Raw genomic sequence first — 22027 nt, 5'->3', positions numbered from 1 at the left:
CCACAAATACATTTGCTTATACCATGCGACTGCCATATCACGTGACCACTATGAACATAAAACATTGTACTGTTATATGTATACTTTAGAAAAATGTTGCATTTAAGTATATGTTATTGATTTTAAAAAGGACATGCCAGTTAAACTAAAGTATACGTGATTTCAACACAAAAAATTGCCGATATTTTTATTGGCCGCCTTAACTGTACTGCGTATAGACGATATCGACATAACGTTGTTACTATAAATAGAAGATGTCTTAACAATGAAATAGGCAAACTAAAGTATTCACAATTATGGTGTTTTATAATGGTGAAAAGATTTCGATGATACATCAACACAGTGTATAAAATGATAAGAACGTATATGTTTTTTTGTTCTATAGGATCGAAATAAGTGAATTGATATCGATACAATATTGTCGATATCATCAATATCGATACAACATCGTGTCATGGACATAGCTTAAAACCACAAGTCCATACTTTTTGTAGAATAGAATGTTATTACTGAATTCTAAATTCGAGTCTGTTGTATTGTCTATTTACCAAATAAACTAACGTTGTAAGTAATCCGTTGATTATACATGTACATATGTAAATTGTGATGAAATGTGATCAAATCTACAAACACTTAGTTTTTTTAAAGGTAAAAGCGCATTTTAGATTGAAAGTGTTGATTTTCGTTTAGAACAAAGTCTTATTTGATAAATTAACAGAAAAGTATGTTCAGATCAGGTACATTATCAATAAACCATATTTTGTGCCACGTGACATTTCGATATGATATGTGATAAAATTTAAGGAAAATTTTAGGATAATAGGACAAAGAATTTCAAAGATTTAACGGGATTCAATATGATCCCCTTAAGCATTGTGAAATGGATCATCATTTTTCGCGCGCGTATTGTTCCTATATTCCAAAAAAGCTGTTGTAGGTTTTCTAATCTGGACAAAAGAATGAAAATATTATTTTACAAGCAAGAAAAGAAAGCGATATTTTTAACAAAAAAAAAAAACCCCGAAAAAAACAAAAGCAAAAACAAAAACAAACAAACATTAAAGCCATTAAATGATATGGATCTAGAAATCTCAAATGAGCTCTCTTAAGCATTTTTTTGGGAACAAATTAAGTTAGAAAATAGAAAGAATGAAATAGATGAAAAAAAAAAATAAGAGCAACTACCCTACGAAGCAACCGAGTTGTCTTTCATGTGTTGAACAAATCGACAGTCGGTTAAGTTTCAAGATGATACAATGTATTCTGTTAAAAAAATATTTTATAAATCTACCAGTTGTTTAATAAACTATTCGGGCTTTATCTGAGTTAAGAAAGATAAACCGCCTGTGTGTGGCGTTTGTGATTTTTATCTTAGCGATCCTAGATACATAAATGACAAACTACCTCTAGTAAATAGCAATCAAGTATACACGAGTTTTATATTGCCTTGAGTAAAAGAATCTTGAAATATTTATTGATAAGGTTATAAATGTTCGATTGTAAAGATGTAAAAATATTTAAGTAGTGTTCTTATCTCATTTTAACGATTGAAATCCACAGACCCTTCACGAATCATCTTTATTTCTTTGTGAAGCTTATATGCATTTGTTGTCATTTCTTTGTTCTCAATATGTTTTGAATTTTCAACACGAACATCCCCTTGGTTTAAATTGGTAAGTAAAATAATTCATCTCTGCGTGATTTTAACTTTTACTGCATTTTAGTTTACTTTTGTTTTTTTGTTTTTGTAATGTTGAAGTAATTTAACAAATTTAGGACTTTTATAGTACAGCTCTTAAAATGTAAAATAATCATTTTTTATGTAGTTATGTACAAAACAATCTCTTGATTTTTATTTCCTGCAAATGATTTGTTTAATTTTTTTAAATTTGATATAGAAATTCATATTTCTTTGTATGTAGATACCAGATTTTGACGTCTATCTTAAAAAAGAATTTTAAATTTGTCACCAAATGGATCACCACCTGAAATGTAAACGGTTCTCGGTAATTTCGGTTCTTATTTACTTCAGTCAATGATTCAAAAGAATTTCATAGGTTTACACATTGTTGACATGAAGTGTTTCAACACTGCGATGTTGGTGTTTTAAATAAGGAAGAAGGCACACGTTATGAACATTTTATTGACTCAATTTTGTCAATATTGCAATATCGACAATGTCGACAATGTAAACAGAATATATGGGGATGCTAAGTTCATTGTTATGATAAAGCAATTTTAACACATTGTAGACTTGATGTCGGCCAACACTGCTATGTTGGCATTATTGAAAAATTCATCGTGCATTTGACATATCTCCGAAATGTAACAATAGACCACCCAGTGGTTTTCTTTTATAGCAAGACCTTTCTCCTTGAGTAAGTGGTTTAAAAGTCTGTACAATCGTTTACAGGTGTAATATCATAGACCTATTTGTTATGCACTATAATAAGTGTGTAGCAGGCATATACATGTACAAAACTACTTGAAATAATGTAGCCTTGTTTTCAAAGCTCATTGATTATATTTAAATATTGTACAATATCCATTAAGAGTCATTAAGGTGGTAAATTAAGCTAATTCTTCATCCACTTAAAGCTCATTGATTATTTTTAAATCCTGTACAATAATCATTGAGAGTCATTTAGGTGGTAAATCATGCTAATTCTTCATCCACCGTACGTGTATTTTTTTCTGTTGTTTTTCCCCACGCTTAATCAAAATTTGAAAATCGCAAATGCATAAAAAAAGAATAGAAAGAAATTCCAACTCGATAACCATAAAGATACCATGGGTGCATAAATTATCGAGAATTTTGAAACGTCTGAGAGAAAATGAATAAATGTGATTACGATAGGCTACTGTATTACCTCTGTTTTGTGTTTGGCAATATAATACACTCTCCTCGACTCAACTTACCAGCATAAATTTGTATCTGGAAAATTCAATTGCTCCTAAAATGTAGTAAGCAACAAAAATCTCTGCATGTGAAGAACACGTGATTAAAAACATATCATTTCATTTTAATATTTGAAAATATTTTAAATATTGTTTTAAGACTATGCCTGATGCATGTTTGTCATTAAATGAATGTCTACGAGGTATTTTTATGTAATTATTGATCTCTTTTAATTCCTCTTTTATATCAAACCATTAGTTAGAAATTGTTGCAAGCTTTAAATCTACGTCAAAGTCTCACGAGACCGCCTCTACCAAACATGTAAGAATTATGTGCAAATATATGAAAGCCAGCAAAATCTTAGCTCTTATAGTAATACCCCTAGGTTAGAGATTTGGTCTATAATATATATTTGCAAATTGTTAAGAATGAATGAGTATTATTCTTTTAAAACAAATTTGCAGTTTCTTCAAATCAAAATCATGTTGACCACGTTTTAAAGCTATACATGTACATTCATATGTATTTTTTTTATTTCATAGTGATGATGTTTAGTAATTATAAATTGCTAAACTATGTGTTGAATCATTGACTTATCAATTATAATATCCAATATGCTAAATGAAAGCAATATATAATTACTTATACCATGAAAGAAAAATAACAATCGTTAATCAATTATTTTTATCATTGTATATTACCGGTTCTTGTTTGCTTTGCGAGGAGACGGCGACTTGTGCATATTCATATTATGTTGGAGCCGTCCATTTTATCAAAAATACCTTCAAAATAGCGATCAGCACAGCATTCAACAGTGCATTAATAAAGCATTATTCTTTAACATAATAGATATCATCTCGAAAAAAAAATGAATTGAACTTACTTCAAAGACTACACCACTTTCGAAATGAACACAGAAATTGTCAGTTAACGGCGATGATAGAGCTACATTCAAACCAGTCCAATACCAGAGGCATTATTAGAAGAGTACCCAGTCGACTGACAAACAAGAGAGTGAATACAAGAATACATGTTTCAGCTACATAGATATGGCGACCGATGACACAGAGAGTAATGAATATATCAAGAAAATTAGTTATGATGAAACAGAAATTGTAAATGTTGTTGAGGAGGCATCGTTAAAACTGTCAACAAGTAACTCACATAGAAATAAAATGGTAATAATTTTAACAAGTTAGTTAACAACATAAAATATTTATTCCGATGAAATAATGTTCTAGATAGCTTTTATACAACGGTAAGATTATGCATTTATAATTTGTATGCTGAACAACGGAGTGAAAGAGTAAGAAACTTTTTAAAGTGATGCCTGATAAAAATTCATACAATATGCATATACGATTAAACTTTTAAATATGTTTTAATAAATACGCAGATTGCTTCATACTTGTGTATTTGGATGATGGTATGTGTTTTTTTGGTACCAAATACAAACGTATCATTTGATATTGAAAACTTCTACTTCAAATAAAAATTGGAGAAATCCTTTCTTGAAATTGCTCCAGATTACATAAAAACGCACATAATGATGGAATTTCTCGAAAATTATGCTAATTTTCAACAGAACTTGTTTCTGGTAATAAACAAATCCTTATATTATTAATGTGTTACAATGTCTCTCGTTAGAGGGGTAGTGCGTATGAAAATGTTGGAAAAAAGTGGGATCTTGGAGTAGAAGAGCAGGAGTGGTTCCACGGTTTGTTACCACGAGTGGAGGCCGAACGTTTGTTGATTGAAGATGGAGACTTCTTGGTTCGTAAAAGCAAGGATCCAGATACGAATGAACCACGTTTTGTCCTGTCTACCTTCTTCAAGCGTCATGTTCACTTCATTTTTAATAACAGTGACGTACGTGTTATTCTGAGACATTTTCGTAAAACGGTATATATAATGAAATGATCATTAATCATGTTTTATAATATGAGATTTATATTCTTTGATGAAAAGTGTTTAATAGAAAATACATGATGCAAATAATATGTATCAGCCTTTTATGATAACAATACATACCTTCACCATTTCTTCTGTGACAAAATTTTATTCAGATTGACGACGATAATTCTTTTCTTGAGATGGTAAACCAGTATTGTCTCTCTGGGAGGCCATGGTTAGATAACTCTGACATGGTGCTGAAGAATCCTATTTTCAGAGAAAAATGGCTTCTACAAAATGACGACATTATCTTAGATAGAAAGCTTGGAAAGGTTGTCGTTTTGTAGTAATGGGTTCTTTTTAATTAGTGCATGCTAATATTTTAGGTTATAAATTGATAAACTTGCATGATTCTATTTGCCCTACAATATGTATAATTATTTTTCAAAGGAATTGAGGTCTTTGCATAACATATACATTTTATTCTGATGAAATTTACAAACAATGACCATACATTGCTTCCGTCCTTCGCTCAAGATCTTTGTAGCACTATATGCATATTCATTAAACCATCTTAAAATTATGTTATGTAATAGGCTACTTCTAAGTCACATATCAGTCTTAAATATCAAGTGGGTCTGATGTCGACACATTCGGAAAAACAAATTTTAAAGAAGTGATAAAAAACACACTATTCTATAAAGTATGGATGTTAAAGGATTTGTGACACAATTTTGTTAATCTTTTATTTTCCTGTAAAAAATGCTAATGGATCTGATAAAAAAAGAGATAACCAAGCATTTCTATTAAGCTGTTTGTATATCCCGCGGTGTAGTGCTGATAAGACAGCTGGTCAGAATATGCATAATTCTGAACTGATAAAGAGGCTCTACGTCAGAGGTTCGTCCCAGTTATCAGCATCAGTTCTTTGTTTACAATTGAGATATAGAGGTTACACACGTTTTTAATGTATAATGGTCAACTGTGCTGCATTTGGTTGCAACAACAAGGCAGGAAAGGGTAGTGGACTTAGTTTTTTCCACTTTCCAAAAGATTCTAATTTGAGGAAGCAGTGGATTTATTACTGCAGAAGGAAGGATTTTACACCTGGAGATGGACATAGACTGTGCTCAGTACACTTTTCAAACAAGTGTTATGATCAGGATCCTGAGATTGTGAGTACTCTAGGCCTAGAGTACAGCTTTAGGAAACGTTTAAAACCTGATGCTGTGCCAGATATACCCCTTTTGTTTGAAGAAGAACAAGGCAATTCAGAAAAACCTAGTAAAGTGCGAGGAGCATATGCAAAACGGCAGCGAGCAGAGGTAAGTTTTTTAAAGTAAAATTTACACTATAGAAAAATTTGTTTTTCTGTATTACAGTATTTATTCATATTCTTTATTACTATATTTCAAGTCTCTCAATATGCTTTTGGTAAGCATAGATGACAGTTAATATGTGCAACTGAAGCTTTGTTTTAAATACTGATACAGGTTCTAAATGAAGCTTTGAATGAAAGTTTGTCACTCCCATTTGATGATTCTTTGGAAAATATAAGTATCCCTGAAAACCTTTCCACAGAGCCCTCCAAAGAAACTAGAAACAAAAAAGTTCAGGTTGATATTCACCCTCCTCAACGCACAAGGTCCAATCAGACAGACGAGCGAATAGTTTCATTGAAAGTAAAGCAGAGATCATTTGGTACCCAGACAGATGACACAATAACCCAAGTTCAATCGATTTCATCATTGTCACACCAAGTTATGGAAGATATTCCAAGTGATGAACTTGAAGATAATGATGAAGATTCAACTGAGGAAGAAGAGGAAGATTCAGACGAGCTTTATCTTCCAAATGACTCTGACCTTGAAGTTGATGATGACGAGGATGGTGAAGGGGAAGTTCAGACGGCGACTTACAAGTTAAGACAGGATACAGCACCCATGGATGAGAAGCAGTTCTTAGTCAGTGAAACTGCACTAGCTGAATTGTTGTCTGTATGTCGCTACTGTAGTGCAGAATGTACACCTGTTATCAAGTTTTTTAGAGGGACATTCATTTACACATCTTCAAAATGTTTAAATGGGCACGAATTTACTTGGAGTAGTCAACCATGCCACAACACTTTGCCTTGGTCCAATCTTTTCACAGCTACTGTCATACTGACTAGTGGCTGCAATGCTACCAAAGTATTGCAAGTATTCAAGAACATGAACTTGCAGATGTTCACTGCTAGAACATACAACAGACTACAGGCATATTATGTTGTACCTTCTGCGACGAAAACCTGGGATTTTGAACAGTCCCAGTTGTTAACAGAAATAAAGGATGGACCAAGCCAAGATGTTGTTGTAGGTGGAGATGCTAGGTGCGACTCACCCGGATACTCTGCTAAATATGGGACATATACAATCATGGATCTGGAAAGGAACAAAATTCTAGATTTTCAGCTTGTTCAGGTAAAACATTCAGATGGCATTTTACCAAAGTTATGCACATTTACAATCATTTTCTTAGATGGAAACAATTTTCTTAAATATACTTTGTATCATATACTTTATGGGGTTTTTTTTTGCAGAGTAATGAAGTCAAAGGATCATCCCACATGGAACTTGCAGGTTTGAAAAGAGCTATGGGATTTTTAAAAGATCATGTGAACATCAAAACACTAGTCACTGATCGCCATTCCATGGTCAAAAAGTACATGAAAGACTGTCATGCAGAGAAAAATCATTACTTTGATGTCTGGCACATTGCAAAAGGTAATTCAGGTTAATGCATTTCTAAATATATTGAGATTTTCATTAAATTTCTATTTAAATAACCAGCTTCTACTTTTATACTTTACTAAGGTGTATCTAAGAAACTTGAAACAGCATCAAAAAAGGTCAGCGGTAAGCAAATACGACCTTGGATTAAGTCTATTGCTAACCATTGCCACTGGACAGCTTCATCAAGTGAAGATGATGGTGAACTGAAGCAAGCTAAGTGGGCATCTGTTGTCAACCACATTGCCAACAAACATGACAACCACTCCTGGAAGTACCCTAGATGTGAGCATGCTCCAATCAATGATGAAAGACTATGGATTAAAGAAGGTAATGTTTTCAAAATCAGTTCGGTAAAATCAAATAATTTATACTTGTTGCATTCAAGATTTAACATAATTTTTTTCAACTTCAGATTCGGTCCCCTACAAGCGGATGAAAGAAATCATTTTGAGCCCTTTCCTTGTAAAGGACATTGCCAAACTTTCACCTGCTCACCAAACCTACAGCCTTGAAATGTTCCACTCCGTGGTGAATCACTATGCACCAAAGAGCATTCATTTCTACTACCCGGCCATGTATGCAAGGTATTCACCAAAATACATTAACATTGCATGATAATTCTATACAGTTGCAAATACAATGTATATCATGCAAATTTTTTTTTCTCTTAAGATTGAGTGTTGCAGCTCTGCATTTTAATGAAAATAGTGGAAGACAGCAGGCAACTTCCAAATCTGGTGAATTGCAGTATGGAATATCTTATCCGAAAGCAAAAAGGGGATTAGAGGCAGTCGTCAAACCAAAGAAAACACCTCCAACATTTAGTATGTAAATCAGTATTTACATGTACTTTTTAGAATACTATACATGTATTATAAATATCTATATGTTTGTTTATTGCATATTTTTTTCATTTTTTAGACTATGTGACAATAATTAAACAAGCTGTTCATGAACGGAGAAGTTCAGAGTGCCCATCATATAGATCAGCTGCACTGGATATTTCTGTCCTAAATGAAGATGTTCCAGTGCCACTCACTCCGAATTTTGAACATTTCGAGAAGGCAGCTTTAATTCGCAGGCATTCATCAAGATATGCAAGAAGATAAATTATGAACACTATAAAAAACTACATTATACAAACAAGATGAAATGTATAACTATTTATTAATTATAGGACTGATTGTGTGAGATGTGCCTTTTCTGTTTGCTTTTCATCTGGCATATCTAAAACCACAATATTGTTCTGATGGAAATGTCTCTCTTATTTTGGATACCACACATGCAGGTAATATTTTTCTGTTGCTTTTTCCTAAGAAGTGCCAAATCCACCTGACAAACCGTCTATAGGCAAGATGTCTGTATACCCTGGAAACAAAAAACATTGAATGTAAGACATATAGAAACTGGGTGTTTTGGTGCACGATTTTTTAATGTCAATGTACATATATTTTCAAAAATTTATAAATTCACAGAACTTACTGGTGAGATGGTTGATTGTCATCGATTGGTCCCACATTTTGTAAATATTCATACATTGAAACGTGTAAAACATGTCGATTTAGAAAATTGTCTGTAAATATTGGACTTTCTGTTATGCATAGGTGGGCCCCTGCCTCAACTTCTGCACTAATTGCTGCTATTTCCTGACAACAAATGCACTCTTGTTGAGTTGCCATGGAAATGCAAATGCCACATTCACACCTACAATTAGAAAATAAAATCTTGTTTTATATATTATGTGATTTTCTATAAATTGTTGTCATAATTACAATTTTCTATCTGGATTAAAACTAATGAAAATCAGAATAATTAACTTACCAATTAGTATTGACTTGTCTATCCTGAAAGTCCTCTACATCAGAACTATCATTGTCTGGTGTAGCACTTCTTGGAGTTTCACTAGTGTTAGCCAAAGGTTCAAACTGATACGGTCTAATGTTTTCAGCATCAGAAAGATCAACGTTTGGAATTTCATCTTCCAGTGTTTCCATTATTTTAAACTTGCTTGAATGATTTGCTGTGTGTTTGATAACAGAGAGGAGAGTGATGTTTGATAACAGTGGGGAGAGTGCTGGCGAACCTCTGACGTCATGGCCAGAGCTCATTAACGCTAGCTGCTGGACTCAGCAGGCTGCATTTATCTCTGTGTTATCAGTGAATGCAGTAAAACCTGACCAGTGTTACATTAATTACAGACAGAAACTGATTTATCAGAGATATTTATAGGATATATAAAGTTAATAAAAATTGTGTCACAAATCCTTTAAATATCAATAGTTTTTAATAAGTAGCTTTATATTTATCGTAAGTTTGGTTTAAGCTACAATATAAGATGTACACGTATGCAGACTTCGCTACTTTTATAACTTAAGCTCTTTTGCATCAAAATTTCAGAAGATTAAGGTAAAGATGACATGTGTCTATTACCAAATAATCATATTCATTTAGTGGTCATGAGATACTAAACTCTATTCGAGAAAACACATTAAAATTTTATGAAGTACTGTATTTAACATGCCCATATGTTTTCGTTAAGGTAGTCTAAGTAGAATGTTTGCTATTGTTTCAATTTTTATTTCGATAAAAGAATCTGGGTTTTTTAGGGCTATTTTGGTGACGTAAACAAAGGAATTTACAAACCTATGGGAAATGCTGTAGCTGTCAAAACTTGTAAAGAAACGTTTACACAAGAGCAAACGAAGACTCTGTTGACAGAGGGGCGGATCCTTAAGCAGTACGCCCACCCCAACATCGTACGGCTCATCGGTATCGCCGCTCAACGGCAACCTGTTTTGATCGTCATGGAATTTGTGGAGGGTACGGAAAAGGTTTTCCTGAGTCAATAAGACAACAACAACAGTAGTAATTTTTAGTGCTTACTGTGTTTAATTTACATTTAAAGTAGAGTAAATCATAAAATTTGATTTTTTTTTATCATAACACATGGAAAAGGTTATAAAAATTGAAAGCTAAATGTTCAAAATGCAATTCATGAATACTGACATTCTTCATTAAGGGGGTGACTTGCTAAACCATCTCAAGAAGCAACAAAAACCCTTCACAAGTCAACAGCTGATAAAAATGTGTGATGATATAGCTTCTGGAATGGCTTATCTTGAAAGCAAAAATTGTGTTCACAAGTAAGAGAGACTACCAATGTAAAAATTAAAATATTAGATATAAAATTGTAGCTGCCAATTAAATAAGATTAACAGAGATACTACTAGTAAAAGATGCGTCATCATGTCTCAAAACTCATACTCTGAAGTTGACATTAAAAAGATGTTTGAGTTGATAGACAACACATATGCAGATTTTGGAAATCAGGTCTTCTAACAATCTGTTGACATTCCCATGGGTACCAATTGTGCCTCATTGTTAGCAGACTGTTTTGTATTTTTATAAAGCAAAAGTTATTCAAAAACTTGTACGTGAAAAAATACACACTCGCTGTGGCCTTTAACTCAACATTCAGGTATTTCGACGACGTATTATCAATTAACAATTGTGATTTCCATATTTACGTCGATTCGATATACCCCAGTGAACTTGAAAAAAAGATACCACGTAGTTTGGGTCATATGTTTCATATTTAGATATTTTACTGGAAATTGACATTGATGGTAAACTAACAATATAACTTTATTTTCAACGCGATGACTATATTTTTTTTTTACTCAGCGTTAGTCACGTATTTATATCTATAACAATATTTCTTCATCACCTGCATATGGTGTTTTTGTCTCTAAGTTAATTCGATACACAAGGGCATGTTCTTCGTACGAACAGTTTCTAAGGCAAGGCAAGGTACTCACAAAAAAGTTGATAAAACAAGACTATCAACAGTCTTGTTTGAAGTCATCTCTTCGTACGTTCTATGGTCGATACAACGACCTTGTCAACAAATACAATCTTCCACTGGGTCGCATGCTGACTAATGTTTTCCATACTAATTGATTGACCATAATTAATCACCTAATTGTCTACGGACTTTTTTTAATACGAAAAAGAGCACACGGCGGGTGTGACCGGTCAAGAGAGGATGCTCACTCCCCCCAGGAACCTAATCCTACCTCCATCTTTTTAGAAAACCGTGTTGCTCTGCTTTGAATTTATATTTCGTTTTATGGATTTTTGAGATGGTTGCCATATTGTCATTGTCAATTTTCATTTACAGCAACGTCATTATCATACCATGCAAATTATATAAATGAAATGCCAATAAAAAACACAAAACCAAAAGCGTTAATTATTCATCAATCATTATATTATGTTGATGATTTATGACCTGTTTAATGATGTTTAAAACACGATTAAAGACCTCAAAATGCGTCATAACTTTAAATTTGACGTCCAAATTCAATTGACATTTTACCTTTTTTATGTGTAAGAAAGTTTCGGACAGTCTTCATCGTTCAATTATATCATAGATGTATAAATATATTACCTTAAAGATAATAATCTGAACATTTGATTTACTAGTCAATCTTTAAATTATTTGTCTTTTTAATAGAGAGTTGGCGGCAAGAAATTGCTTGGTTGGGAATGGATTAGTAGTTAAAGTATCTGACTTTGGATTATCTCGCGATAAAGTGGTTCACACAATGTCAGACAAAAACAAACCAATTCCATGGAAATGGTCGGCGCCAGAAGTTTTATTAAATGGTAAGTGAGGAACACCAAATAAAGTGGTTTACTCATTTCATATTATTGTACTTGACGACTTAATGAATGTTGACACATTTGGAACTTACCTAATTATCGAAAATAAGTGTTATGAAATAGAATCTAAATACGTTTATTTTGTGTTAATTTTGAAGTCTCCAATTAACGTTAACAAATTAATTCGTGATCTGAATGAAATTACTTCTACACTCATTACACTTTGATCTACAATATGTTTGTATTATATGAAATACAGCATTTGAAACAGGCAAAATAAAACTCTTGAAAAAGTATTATAATATCATCAATGTTTACAATTAAATATATTTCCTGATATGAATATTAACACGATTCTGCTTTAACTGTTATTGATTGTTCGTGAGATGATTTTCAGTGAACAAAACTTTTTGATGAACAAGCTTAATGTGTTCTTTTTATAGGTATTGTCATGTAAAGCACATTCTTCCAATTCTTTAATAACTTCGGGATTTTTCCCTTTGATATAGACACCTACACCTCGTTGTCCGATGTTTGGAGTTATGGAGTTTTGATGTGGGAAATATTCTCCGGAGGAAAAGAACCATTCTCAGATATTTCTATCTTTGAGCTAGTGAGCAAATTAAAAGAAGATTTAATGATAAGTCCGTTGCGTTATAGCTATGTTGAATTACCAACGAATTTTTGATATATTTATATTATTAATTATATATTTAATAATTAAACAAAAAATGGACATTAATACGACATTTTTTTAAATTAATATTTTTTAAGAAACTCTTTTATGATCCTTGCTTATAAGTTTGTTAAGATCAAAGACAAAAGAAGTTTTGATAGATTTTGACAAATTTTTGACAAATAAGTTGATAAATCAGGACAATTAACAGTCTCGTTTAAAGTCACCTTTTCTTTAGTTCAACGGTCGGTTCAATAGTCGGTACTACACAGACCGTGTCGGCAGATAAAATCTTCCACTGGGTTGCATGCTGACTGACGTTATTCACACTTTGTTAGACCATTTTTAATGACCTAATTGTCTCCGGACTTTTTCGTTGTTGTGCCCAGTCAGCAGAGGATGCTCACTCCTCCATGGCACCAGATCTTACCTATATTGTATGCGTCAATTGTATGAATGTTTTCAGTTCAGGTCACATTCTCATCATCATTATTATTCACCATAATAAAGTAATGTTGGAAACTGGACCACCTTTTTATTTATTTATTTTGTACGAGGAATAACGACCCCGTGACATTTATATATCTATATATACGTACGACTATGATTGTATATTCTCTCAAGCTAGTTGATGATTTCCTACAGTTTACTTCGAGAACTGTTTCAAAACGAGTATAGCATTGCTATTTAACTTGCGCAGTGTTATGCAAGGTTGTATCTTACGTCTTTATGTTTAATTCTATTAATTTACATGTTTCGCCTGTAAAACGTAATTGAAATTCTAATTGTTTATTCAAATAGATGCAATCATTTTATTCATTATGCGTATTATCCTAACAACCTAAAACTTGATCAATTTCCAGTTAGTTTAAAACAGAAAATAGTTTTTGATCAAATCTACTGGAAAAATATCATACAAAAGTAATTTGTACACATGCCAATTTCATTGAAATACTTTATTACATGACATTGAAATACAGTGAAGATAGAATATGACATAAGATGAACATAATAAGATGCATTAAGAGCCATCTGGCTCTCCGTCTATATACATGCTGTAGCACTGGATTATGCAACTTTTTAGAGATCGCCCATGGCTGCCTTTATCACGGTTATCTTAAGTTCGCAACCCTGCATGTAGATAACAGACTATAAAAAAAAGTCCCTTTCTCTTAAATGAGGGTTCACCACTCACAATTGTAAAATGATAGGCGTTGTAGAGGGAGGGGGTCGCTTAAGATGGTAATCAGATATACGCTTTTACCAAATGTAATTGGCAAGTAGTGATCCTGATGTAACACAAAGTCCAGCCTGAAACTTTTGACTGATATTTGATTATCATCAAAATCATTATGGAAATCATAAAAAATGCACTCGTTAGAAACCCTTAATTGATTCCTCTAAATAGACAAATATTATGTTAAAAAAACTGTCCTTGTGCCCCGGGCCAGCCATTACTAAATTTACAGATGAAAAGATAACTCCCATTGCTCAGACTTATACAAAGGCAAAAACACAATACGGATAAAACAAAAGTATCTTATAAGTAAATTATAACCACTGTACAAGTAACAAATTAAATGACATCTGAACATTAATGTTATAATTTGCATAAATGCAATTTAATATGTTTACCATCACGAATTACTAGGTTCGTTTCGAAAAGTGTGTATTTCTTACCTTTACTATGGAAGTGTGTTGCTAATACGCCAAATATTCACCTTTCTTTTAAATTTTGTATGTCTGCCACAAGAAATTGTTGTTTCCTTTAATTCTATTAACATATTAAAGAAATGTGATCTTCTTGTGTATCCAGATATTACATTAAAGTTTTTTTTCTCTAAGGGGATACGTAGCAGTATATATATGGATTAAATGAATTAGTCATACTCTAATTAAACTATTAAGCCTGTGGTTTGTCTGCATTTATTATCAAATATATTTAAAAATTGAAAATATTTGATTGATACCTTACATATGAACGCTTTAAGGAGTTTTTTTCTCAAATATTATTAACAATAGCAGAAATCGTTGTTGTCATTGGCGCCATTTTAGCATTTAACTTGAAAAATGTAATATGGTCACTAAATGTCAATTCAAAACATTACTTTTTATATCAATTTTGAATAAAATCACAAAACAAAAGTTAAGTATTACATAGAACCCACGACTTCATAAAAATGACAAGCTACACAAAGTGATTCGCACTCGAATCGTACTTGTCCTTCTTATACAGAAATTGAAAATGATAGTAGAAATTCTTATTTGTATTATGATATTAACAAAACATATATCTCTATCTTCAAATGTTTGTTCAGATGAAAATGCATTTTTTTCTTTTACCATTAAAACTCGTGCCCTTTTCATGGTAGGTACTTTTAAAACTCCGATTATTTGCTTATTCAACTTTTATTATGAAGTTGTAAGTGAAAATACTGACAAAGAGGATATGCGTAAAAGACACCATAATTCCATTGTCTTATTCCATTACACAACGTATATGTATCTATCTGCAACAAGTTTATAAATCACAATTAGAATCATAAAAACAATCATTTTTTACGTCCAAAAATGACATGTCAAGTGTCCTTTGTTTTAATGTGTGACACAATAGATCACCCGGCTAACCTTTAACTCATTAATTCCTTCACTAGATACTGTGGTTTTATCAGTATTCGTGGAATACAAGTTTTAGTGGATTTCATTGAAAAGTTGATCCATTAAACTTATGTTCATTGAAGTGCAATTTCTATTAACATTTCGTATTGATATGGTCATTAGCCATGTATTTACGTATCCTTGAGACTGTAATTTTCACTTTATCTACAAAAATTAATATCCGTGAATATTAATGAAACCAAGGTATTGTGGATTCCCCTCCCACGCAGAGACCACGGATCACGTGTAACCTTTATCTCTATTAATTTTTTACTGTGTGTATGGGTGATATAGACCTCTAGACCAACCGTCTAACCTTTAACTCAGTGAACTTCAATGAATAAGAGAAACCCAGCCACGGTCCGTAAATTATCCCTTTATCGTGCAAAGCTGTCTCCCCGGACAGGTAGAGACCGTTAGGGTTGGCACAGTTGCAGTTGTTGTGCCACCATCCAGACGCAGAGAGGTCCGCACAGTTCTCGGCGAACATGTCATTGTCCCGATCCTGCGTCGTGAACATCATGTTGTTAATTGGCATTGCAGTCCCTGTGAAACAGTCATCTACAAAAAAAAAACGTATTAACATCAGTACAATAAAATGTAAATTATAAGGAACGATAAACATCATGTACTAAATCACAATTACTATGTCGACTTGTTTAAGAAACATTAAAAAAGTAAATATCCGCTAAGCATTCAACATTTTAAATGAAAATTGATTTAGTAAATTTCTGTTTTTATCAGTGCAATGAATTGTATACTAGACGCTACAGACCACATTTCTTAATCAAAACAAAGATATGATTGCAAAGATACAACTCCTAGAAAAATCATTTGCTCAAATTATCAGTAGTAAATTAGAAATTAGAAATTTTATACAGTTAAACTCATTTGCATTTATAATAAGAGTGGTACTCTGAACAATTCTTTGAAATTTGTAGATCTCACCTACATCCCCAGAGAACCCCGATAAGGTCACGGTGTAATTGCTGAATTCGTTTCCAACGTTAAAACTGCTGTACTTGACGTAACGTTTTTCGTTGGTGAAGTCTTTCATATCCATTCGCATCTCATTCGTCCCTTGAGATAGAAGGTAGTGGAGTTTTTCGTTACCTGAAATATTATGAAATGAATCATTAATTCTAGTAATAATGCGCTCTTTGTTAAATGCCCCAACCAATTTTAGGTTTGTATAAATCGGGTTGCTATTGGATTCATTCAATCATAAAGTCATTGTCACCGATATTTGACAAAATACTTAATATTTTTCCATTAAGATACATTTAGCCTTAAGCAATCAATCATCAATTGAATTATAATCAACGGTCTTCGATACTTTTGACGAAAGCAAGAAAGCATATACCAAGCCAAAACTCCAATGACATATTTCCAAAACCGTTCTTGTATTCTATCCATGTTCGGTTAAAATCCTGGGACCCATCGTGGCGCCTTTGGAAAACCTGGTAGGAAACAGGTGTTTTATGTAAGGGAATACATCTTCTTTCATGTAGGTTAGCTCAATATATTGCTATACTCTTTGATAATTATAATTCTAGCATATAAAATTATAATCTGAGTAATTGTCAACCATAAATGTTCGTTTAATACAAAAAATACTACCGTCCATCCCCCACCATCTGTCACCATATCACAGTAAACTGTCACGTGACCTAAGTTTGGCAGCCATACTTGATAATGTCCACTGGGGGATTGGGTGTTAGAGTTATATATATAGGTGCAGTCTTTTGGACCTGTTGCTGCATTACCCTCTAAAAGTAGTCAAAGTATATAAATAACAGAAAAATATGACTGGAAGAACTGTGAACGCTAATACCCGTTTCCCGCCAACTTTTTTTCATGTCAGATATTCAAAAACAAATTTATCTACAAAAAAGTATGATCAAATCCTAATTGATTTATATCAAAATAAAATTTGTAGTCAAATTTATAATTTTAAAACAAAAGTTTTGCTAACGGGGGTATCTAAACAAAAATTCATTGAATTTTGTCTCTATGAGTGGGGAAAATATTATTCAGCGGCCGATATGTGCATAAAAACTTAATAATCACATCTTTACGTGTTAAATTTCATTTTAATTCATATTTTTAATTATTTTTCAAAGATTTACAAAGCAAAATTCTTTTTTTTTGGAATTTATTTCGGTCTAAAGACATATGTCCCAACCACCAACCCCCTCCCGTGAAACAATAAACCCATATATACCAAAATGAATTTTTGTTTCACATTTCCGTTTTCCGTGATTTTTTATTATGAAATGAGCTATTTTAACCCCAAATACAAACTTATATCTTACTTCGTTTGACCAAGTCATTTATATTTAATTAAATTTACGTAAATGTTCTCATTACTTTAAAAACAAATTACGCTAATAAGACAATTTTCAAAAAATAACGTTTAGTTAGGCGGCTTAACAATGCTTTCGTTCGCAGTCCTTTCATGTGTAAGGTTACCTGACGACATTGCAAATCATCTTAAACAATATACACTAACCTTTGATACAATGGAATTGTTTACTGGATAACATAACACAGAGCTCGTCGATGGAACAAGACAGGCATTCAGTGTTAACAATTTCCTGAAGACAATAAAAAAAATCTCAGAACGTACGGAGTTTAACGCAAAAGGGTTGCGAATTACTCTAAACCAGCTTCTATTCGCGTGCGAAAAATTTTCGCATTTTTTTAATATTTCTCGCCGTGAACCAGTTTTTATCGTATGGTTGTTACAACAAAATATGGGTCTGGATAAGGCTTTCTCGCGAACATTAGTCGTCGCAAACCAGTTTATTGGAAGTAAATCGCGAAATAAAGTCGCCGCGAATAAATGTTGGTTTACAGTATTAGAATTAAATATAGGATAATTAACTTGGGGATTGCGAACCTGTTATACCTGTAATGCATTAAAATCACAATGTTTTGAAAAAAGGACACCATATTCATGCACATTATTTATCTAAAAATTCATTTTGAAATGAACACTTATCATTTCAAATGAAAATATGTGGTCGTATTTTTATCATTGAGAAATTTACGCTAGGTATAGCAATATTGCTAGTTTAAATAGTTCCGACATATTCTTTTGAAAACTTTAATGTAATTTTAATGTCTATTTACTTTCCTATAACCTTTTTAATCAAGTCACCGATAAACTATACAAGCTTTTAAATCTCACAACCGTCACATTGTAATCTTTAATCATATCACAAGATCGTCATAACACGTAGCCTAACATCTTCAGGACGTTTTCTTTATTGCGTTCAAGTATATTTTGTAAACAAGAAACATGTAATATATATCATTGTTGTTTGATTGGTTAACGAGTTAAATTGAACAAATGAGTCCTTACCTGACCGAGTTCAATCCTAACGTAGTCAGAATTTGGTTCCGTTTCGTTGATGGCTGACACGAGTTCACAAAGCAGTTCCTGATTCCGGTAGTTGACCCCACGACATAGTTTGGGTCTGTGTCTACATTCCCGGACACACTGCTGTGGTCCGATGGTCTCAAACAACTTGACAACGGGACCACGATACCTCTCACCGTGAACAACAGCATGCGAAAAACCCAAACATAGAAATACCAAACACAGAAAGCAGCAGGTCAATGTCATCTTGTTTATAATTTTTCAGATCGAAATATTTGAAGTATTATTACTTCATTTGTTGATATTGGTATCCTCGAGACCAAATCTTACCATTTTGCAAGATAATGTAAGTATTTTTTATATATCTACCTATAATACTCAAATATACAAGTTTTAGGGTATTCTACCTCTGAAACGCTGAGCCACTTTAACAACTGACAACGTACAATACATCAAGTCAAAAGGGATGAATGATAGATAAGTTCGATTATTATCGGTATTTGGTCCACATACTTTTATCTTCATTACATTTATATCTGCCTACAATTCGATTTTAACTTGTCAATACTAATGGATAGATAGTCATTACTTTGAAAGCAATTCGCAAATAAATGTTCAAACTGGATTTTGAAAATTTATTCATTAAAAGAGTCTACTTGTAGAGCCAAGAAAATTAATTTGAACACGGAATTCACCATTCCAAGTAAATCACCAAGGGAAAATTATCTTTGTCGCTAACAAATTCCAATATCTGCCAATTCTTTTCATGCAACTTGATTGGATTGAACAATTTTCCAAGGCTTGGGATGTTTATTAAATAAATGATCACAAATGAATTAAGGTAAAAGCACTATCAACATTACAAAGAACAATATTTTAATCATACAAAGTTTTTTCTTAATAAATAATAAGTAGCAAAAATGACATGTTTGTATAATGTTGCGTGTTTAAATCCCGTATAACTATTTTAGTCTTGACTCGTATGTATACATTTTGAATCTGTTTACAATGTTTTTGATAACATTTACACGACATTGCACTTTAAGTCAGGAGGTCATTATTGTGTAAAATTATGTACCTGGTATTTTTCTTTATTTGTGTTCAGTTAACTTTACGTTGCTTTAATATTACAAGCAATAGATAATAGCTAAGATTTATTTTTTCTTGGAATTACATGTAATTTAGATTTTATATGCTTCTTTAGCTCCCCTACATTTTTTTCTTTATCTTTTCAACACGTTGGAAAAATTACAAACCTATTAATTGTTTTTCAGTAAATGTTTTTTTAATAAATGGTTTATGAAAAGATTATTGTAAAAATAATATGTATAAAAATGTTACACTGCATTGTTATAAATAATTTGAGTTTCATTTACAAGGTGTTCAATGCTTCAAGCAATGAATAAGATTTGATAATTGGTAACATTAAAATGATTTCTAATCTGTTTGGGGTTTTTTTTCAATTAGAAATAGTTTTTGTGTTGACGTATGTAACCATTAATTGATCAATTTGCAACTTTTTAAAACCTAAAATGATTTATTATAAGTATTTATATTTAAACAAACGAAATAATAAAATAAACCTTAAAAATATATAAATGCTTTATAACTATAGATAACATTGTTACTTGTTTCTTAAAACTTACACATGGATGTATGGTATATGTACAAATTCTATCAAATTAGGCACTTACAAAAAAAAAGACACTCGCTGCGGTAAACACTATATCAAAATCAGTGTAAAATACAAAATTACCAGATGTACTTTCTGGGTAAATACGTTATACTATTGTTTAAATCATGTGATCGGAAAATTCTTATATTTTTAGATATCGATCTACAGCTACTCAATAAAAAAGAGAGATAACTCTTTTGAAAAATAGTTTGTAATTACAATTTTAGGTATTTGACTATATAAATATATATGAAAATATTACTCCTATTACATATTTTTGCAATAAAGTGTAAACACAACACCCTTAACTGCATTATATAAAAGTTTCGTCCATTTACATATTAGTTCTGCACATAACTATCTCCGGTAAAACAAACAAAAGGTATTCTAAATATTACATTGTACAAATTATTATTCATCTTGAACTATAGGTTGTTGTTCTAAGCTATTGAAAACCGTTGAGAAGTGCTGCTTATTTTTCTATGTTAAAGACGTATTGCGGTTAGTGTTTGTTTAATTTGTGTTCAATTAACTTTATGTTGCTTTAATATTACAAGCAATATATAATAACTTAGATTTATTTTTTCTTGAAATGACATGTAATTTAGATTTTATTTGCTTCCTGAGCCCCCCTATGTTTTTTTCTTTATATTTTCAACACGTTGGAAAAATTACAAACCTATTAATTGTTTTCAAGTAAATATGTTTAATAAATGGTTTATGAAAAGATTATTGTAAAAATACTATGTATAAAAATGTTACAATGCATTGTTATAAATAATTTGAGTTTCATTTACAAGGTGTTCAATGCTTCAAGCAATGAATAAAATTTGATAATTGGTAACATTTAAATGATTTCTAATCTGTTTGGGTTTTTTTTTCAATTAGAAATATTTTTTGTGTTGACGTATGTAACCATTAATTGATCAATTTGCAACTTTTTAAAACCTAAAATGATTTATTATAAGTATTTATATTTAAACAAACGAAATAATAAAATAAACTCCCTAGTAACAATATTGGTATCTGTTAAAAAAGATTTTTTTTATAAATACAAGATAAATAATTTACTTATTGAACACGCTTAAACTCATAGAGCCTCATAGTATTATGCTGAAACAAACGAGAACAGGTGACCTTGGTCATCAAGGAATTTTCAAGAACTTGTAAAATAAATTTACGGTCAATTAAAATTGTTGATGATTACCAAATATATTTTATCTTGCTCATTTTTTTATTTAAACTATCCGCGGAACAAGCTAGTCATGAGCTGTATTGAAGGTGTTTCATTGTTCATATTCTAACAGGGTTACCGTTAAAAAGTGTGAGATATTATTGATCAAGCTACAAATTATCGAATGTGATAGTGAATTTTAATTAGTGCTCTTATCACATTTTAACGATT

At 31.8% G+C, this 22027-nt stretch overlaps 2 protein-coding genes and 2 pseudogenes across 2 annotated transcripts; 2 read left to right on the top strand and 2 right to left on the bottom strand.

Moving 5' to 3' along the window:
- LOC128174840 (uncharacterized) overlaps window positions 1-19193 on the bottom strand; it is a 32272-nt pseudogene extending 13079 nt beyond the window's left edge.
- LOC128172345 (tyrosine-protein kinase Fer-like) lies at window positions 1602-13431 on the top strand (annotated as a pseudogene).
- Window positions 5512-8672, top strand: LOC128172337 (uncharacterized). The gene is made up of 7 exons (XM_052838135.1): window positions 5512-6117; window positions 6286-7251; window positions 7371-7554; window positions 7645-7890; window positions 7976-8147; window positions 8236-8387; window positions 8485-8672. The coding sequence occupies exons 1-7, from the start codon at window positions 5767-5769 to the stop codon at window positions 8670-8672; spliced, it is 2259 nt and encodes a 752-aa protein (XP_052694095.1). The 5' UTR covers window positions 5512-5766.
- On the bottom strand, window positions 8640-10189 carry LOC128172351 (P2X purinoceptor 7-like). Its single transcript, XM_052838151.1, has 3 exons — window positions 9385-10189; window positions 9046-9267; window positions 8640-8931 (listed from the first exon to the last, which is right to left on the bottom strand). Exons 1-3 carry the CDS (start codon window positions 9669-9671, stop codon window positions 8778-8780), a joined length of 663 nt encoding a protein of 220 aa, XP_052694111.1. The 5' UTR covers window positions 9672-10189; the 3' UTR covers window positions 8640-8777.
- Window positions 19194-22027: the final 2834 nt, after the last annotated feature.

Source organism: Crassostrea angulata, chromosome 2 (assembly GCF_025612915.1).
Source record: "Crassostrea angulata isolate pt1a10 chromosome 2, ASM2561291v2, whole genome shotgun sequence".
Taxonomy (NCBI): domain Eukaryota; kingdom Metazoa; phylum Mollusca; class Bivalvia; order Ostreida; family Ostreidae; genus Magallana; species Magallana angulata.
Note: the sequence above shows the minus strand (reverse complement) of the source record. Positions and strands in the feature narration are given on the sequence as shown.

What these genes read in the sequence shown, in the direction of transcription:
- LOC128172337 (XM_052838135.1), top strand. Translation starts at nt 5,767, where the DNA reads ATGGTCAACTGTGCTGCATTTGGTTGCAACAACAAGGCAGGAAAGGGT. An exon ending in TAGATTTTCAGCTTGTTCAG is followed by an intron (nt 7,252 to 7,370) that starts GTAAAACATTCA and finishes TTTTTTTTGCAG; the next exon opens with AGTAATGAAGTCAAAGGATC. An exon ending in TGTCTGGCACATTGCAAAAG is followed by an intron (nt 7,555 to 7,644) that starts GTAATTCAGGTT and finishes TACTTTACTAAG; the next exon opens with GTGTATCTAAGAAACTTGAA.
- LOC128172351 (XM_052838151.1), bottom strand. Translation starts at nt 9,671, where the DNA reads ATGAGCTCTGGCCATGACGTCAGAGGTTCGCCAGCACTCTCCCCACTG. An exon ending in AGACAAGTCAATACTAATTG is followed by an intron (nt 9,268 to 9,384) that starts GTAAGTTAATTA and finishes TTCTAATTGTAG; the next exon opens with GTGTGAATGTGGCATTTGCA. An exon ending in GACAATCAACCATCTCACCA is followed by an intron (nt 8,932 to 9,045) that starts GTAAGTTCTGTG and finishes TTTTGTTTCCAG; the next exon opens with GGTATACAGACATCTTGCCT.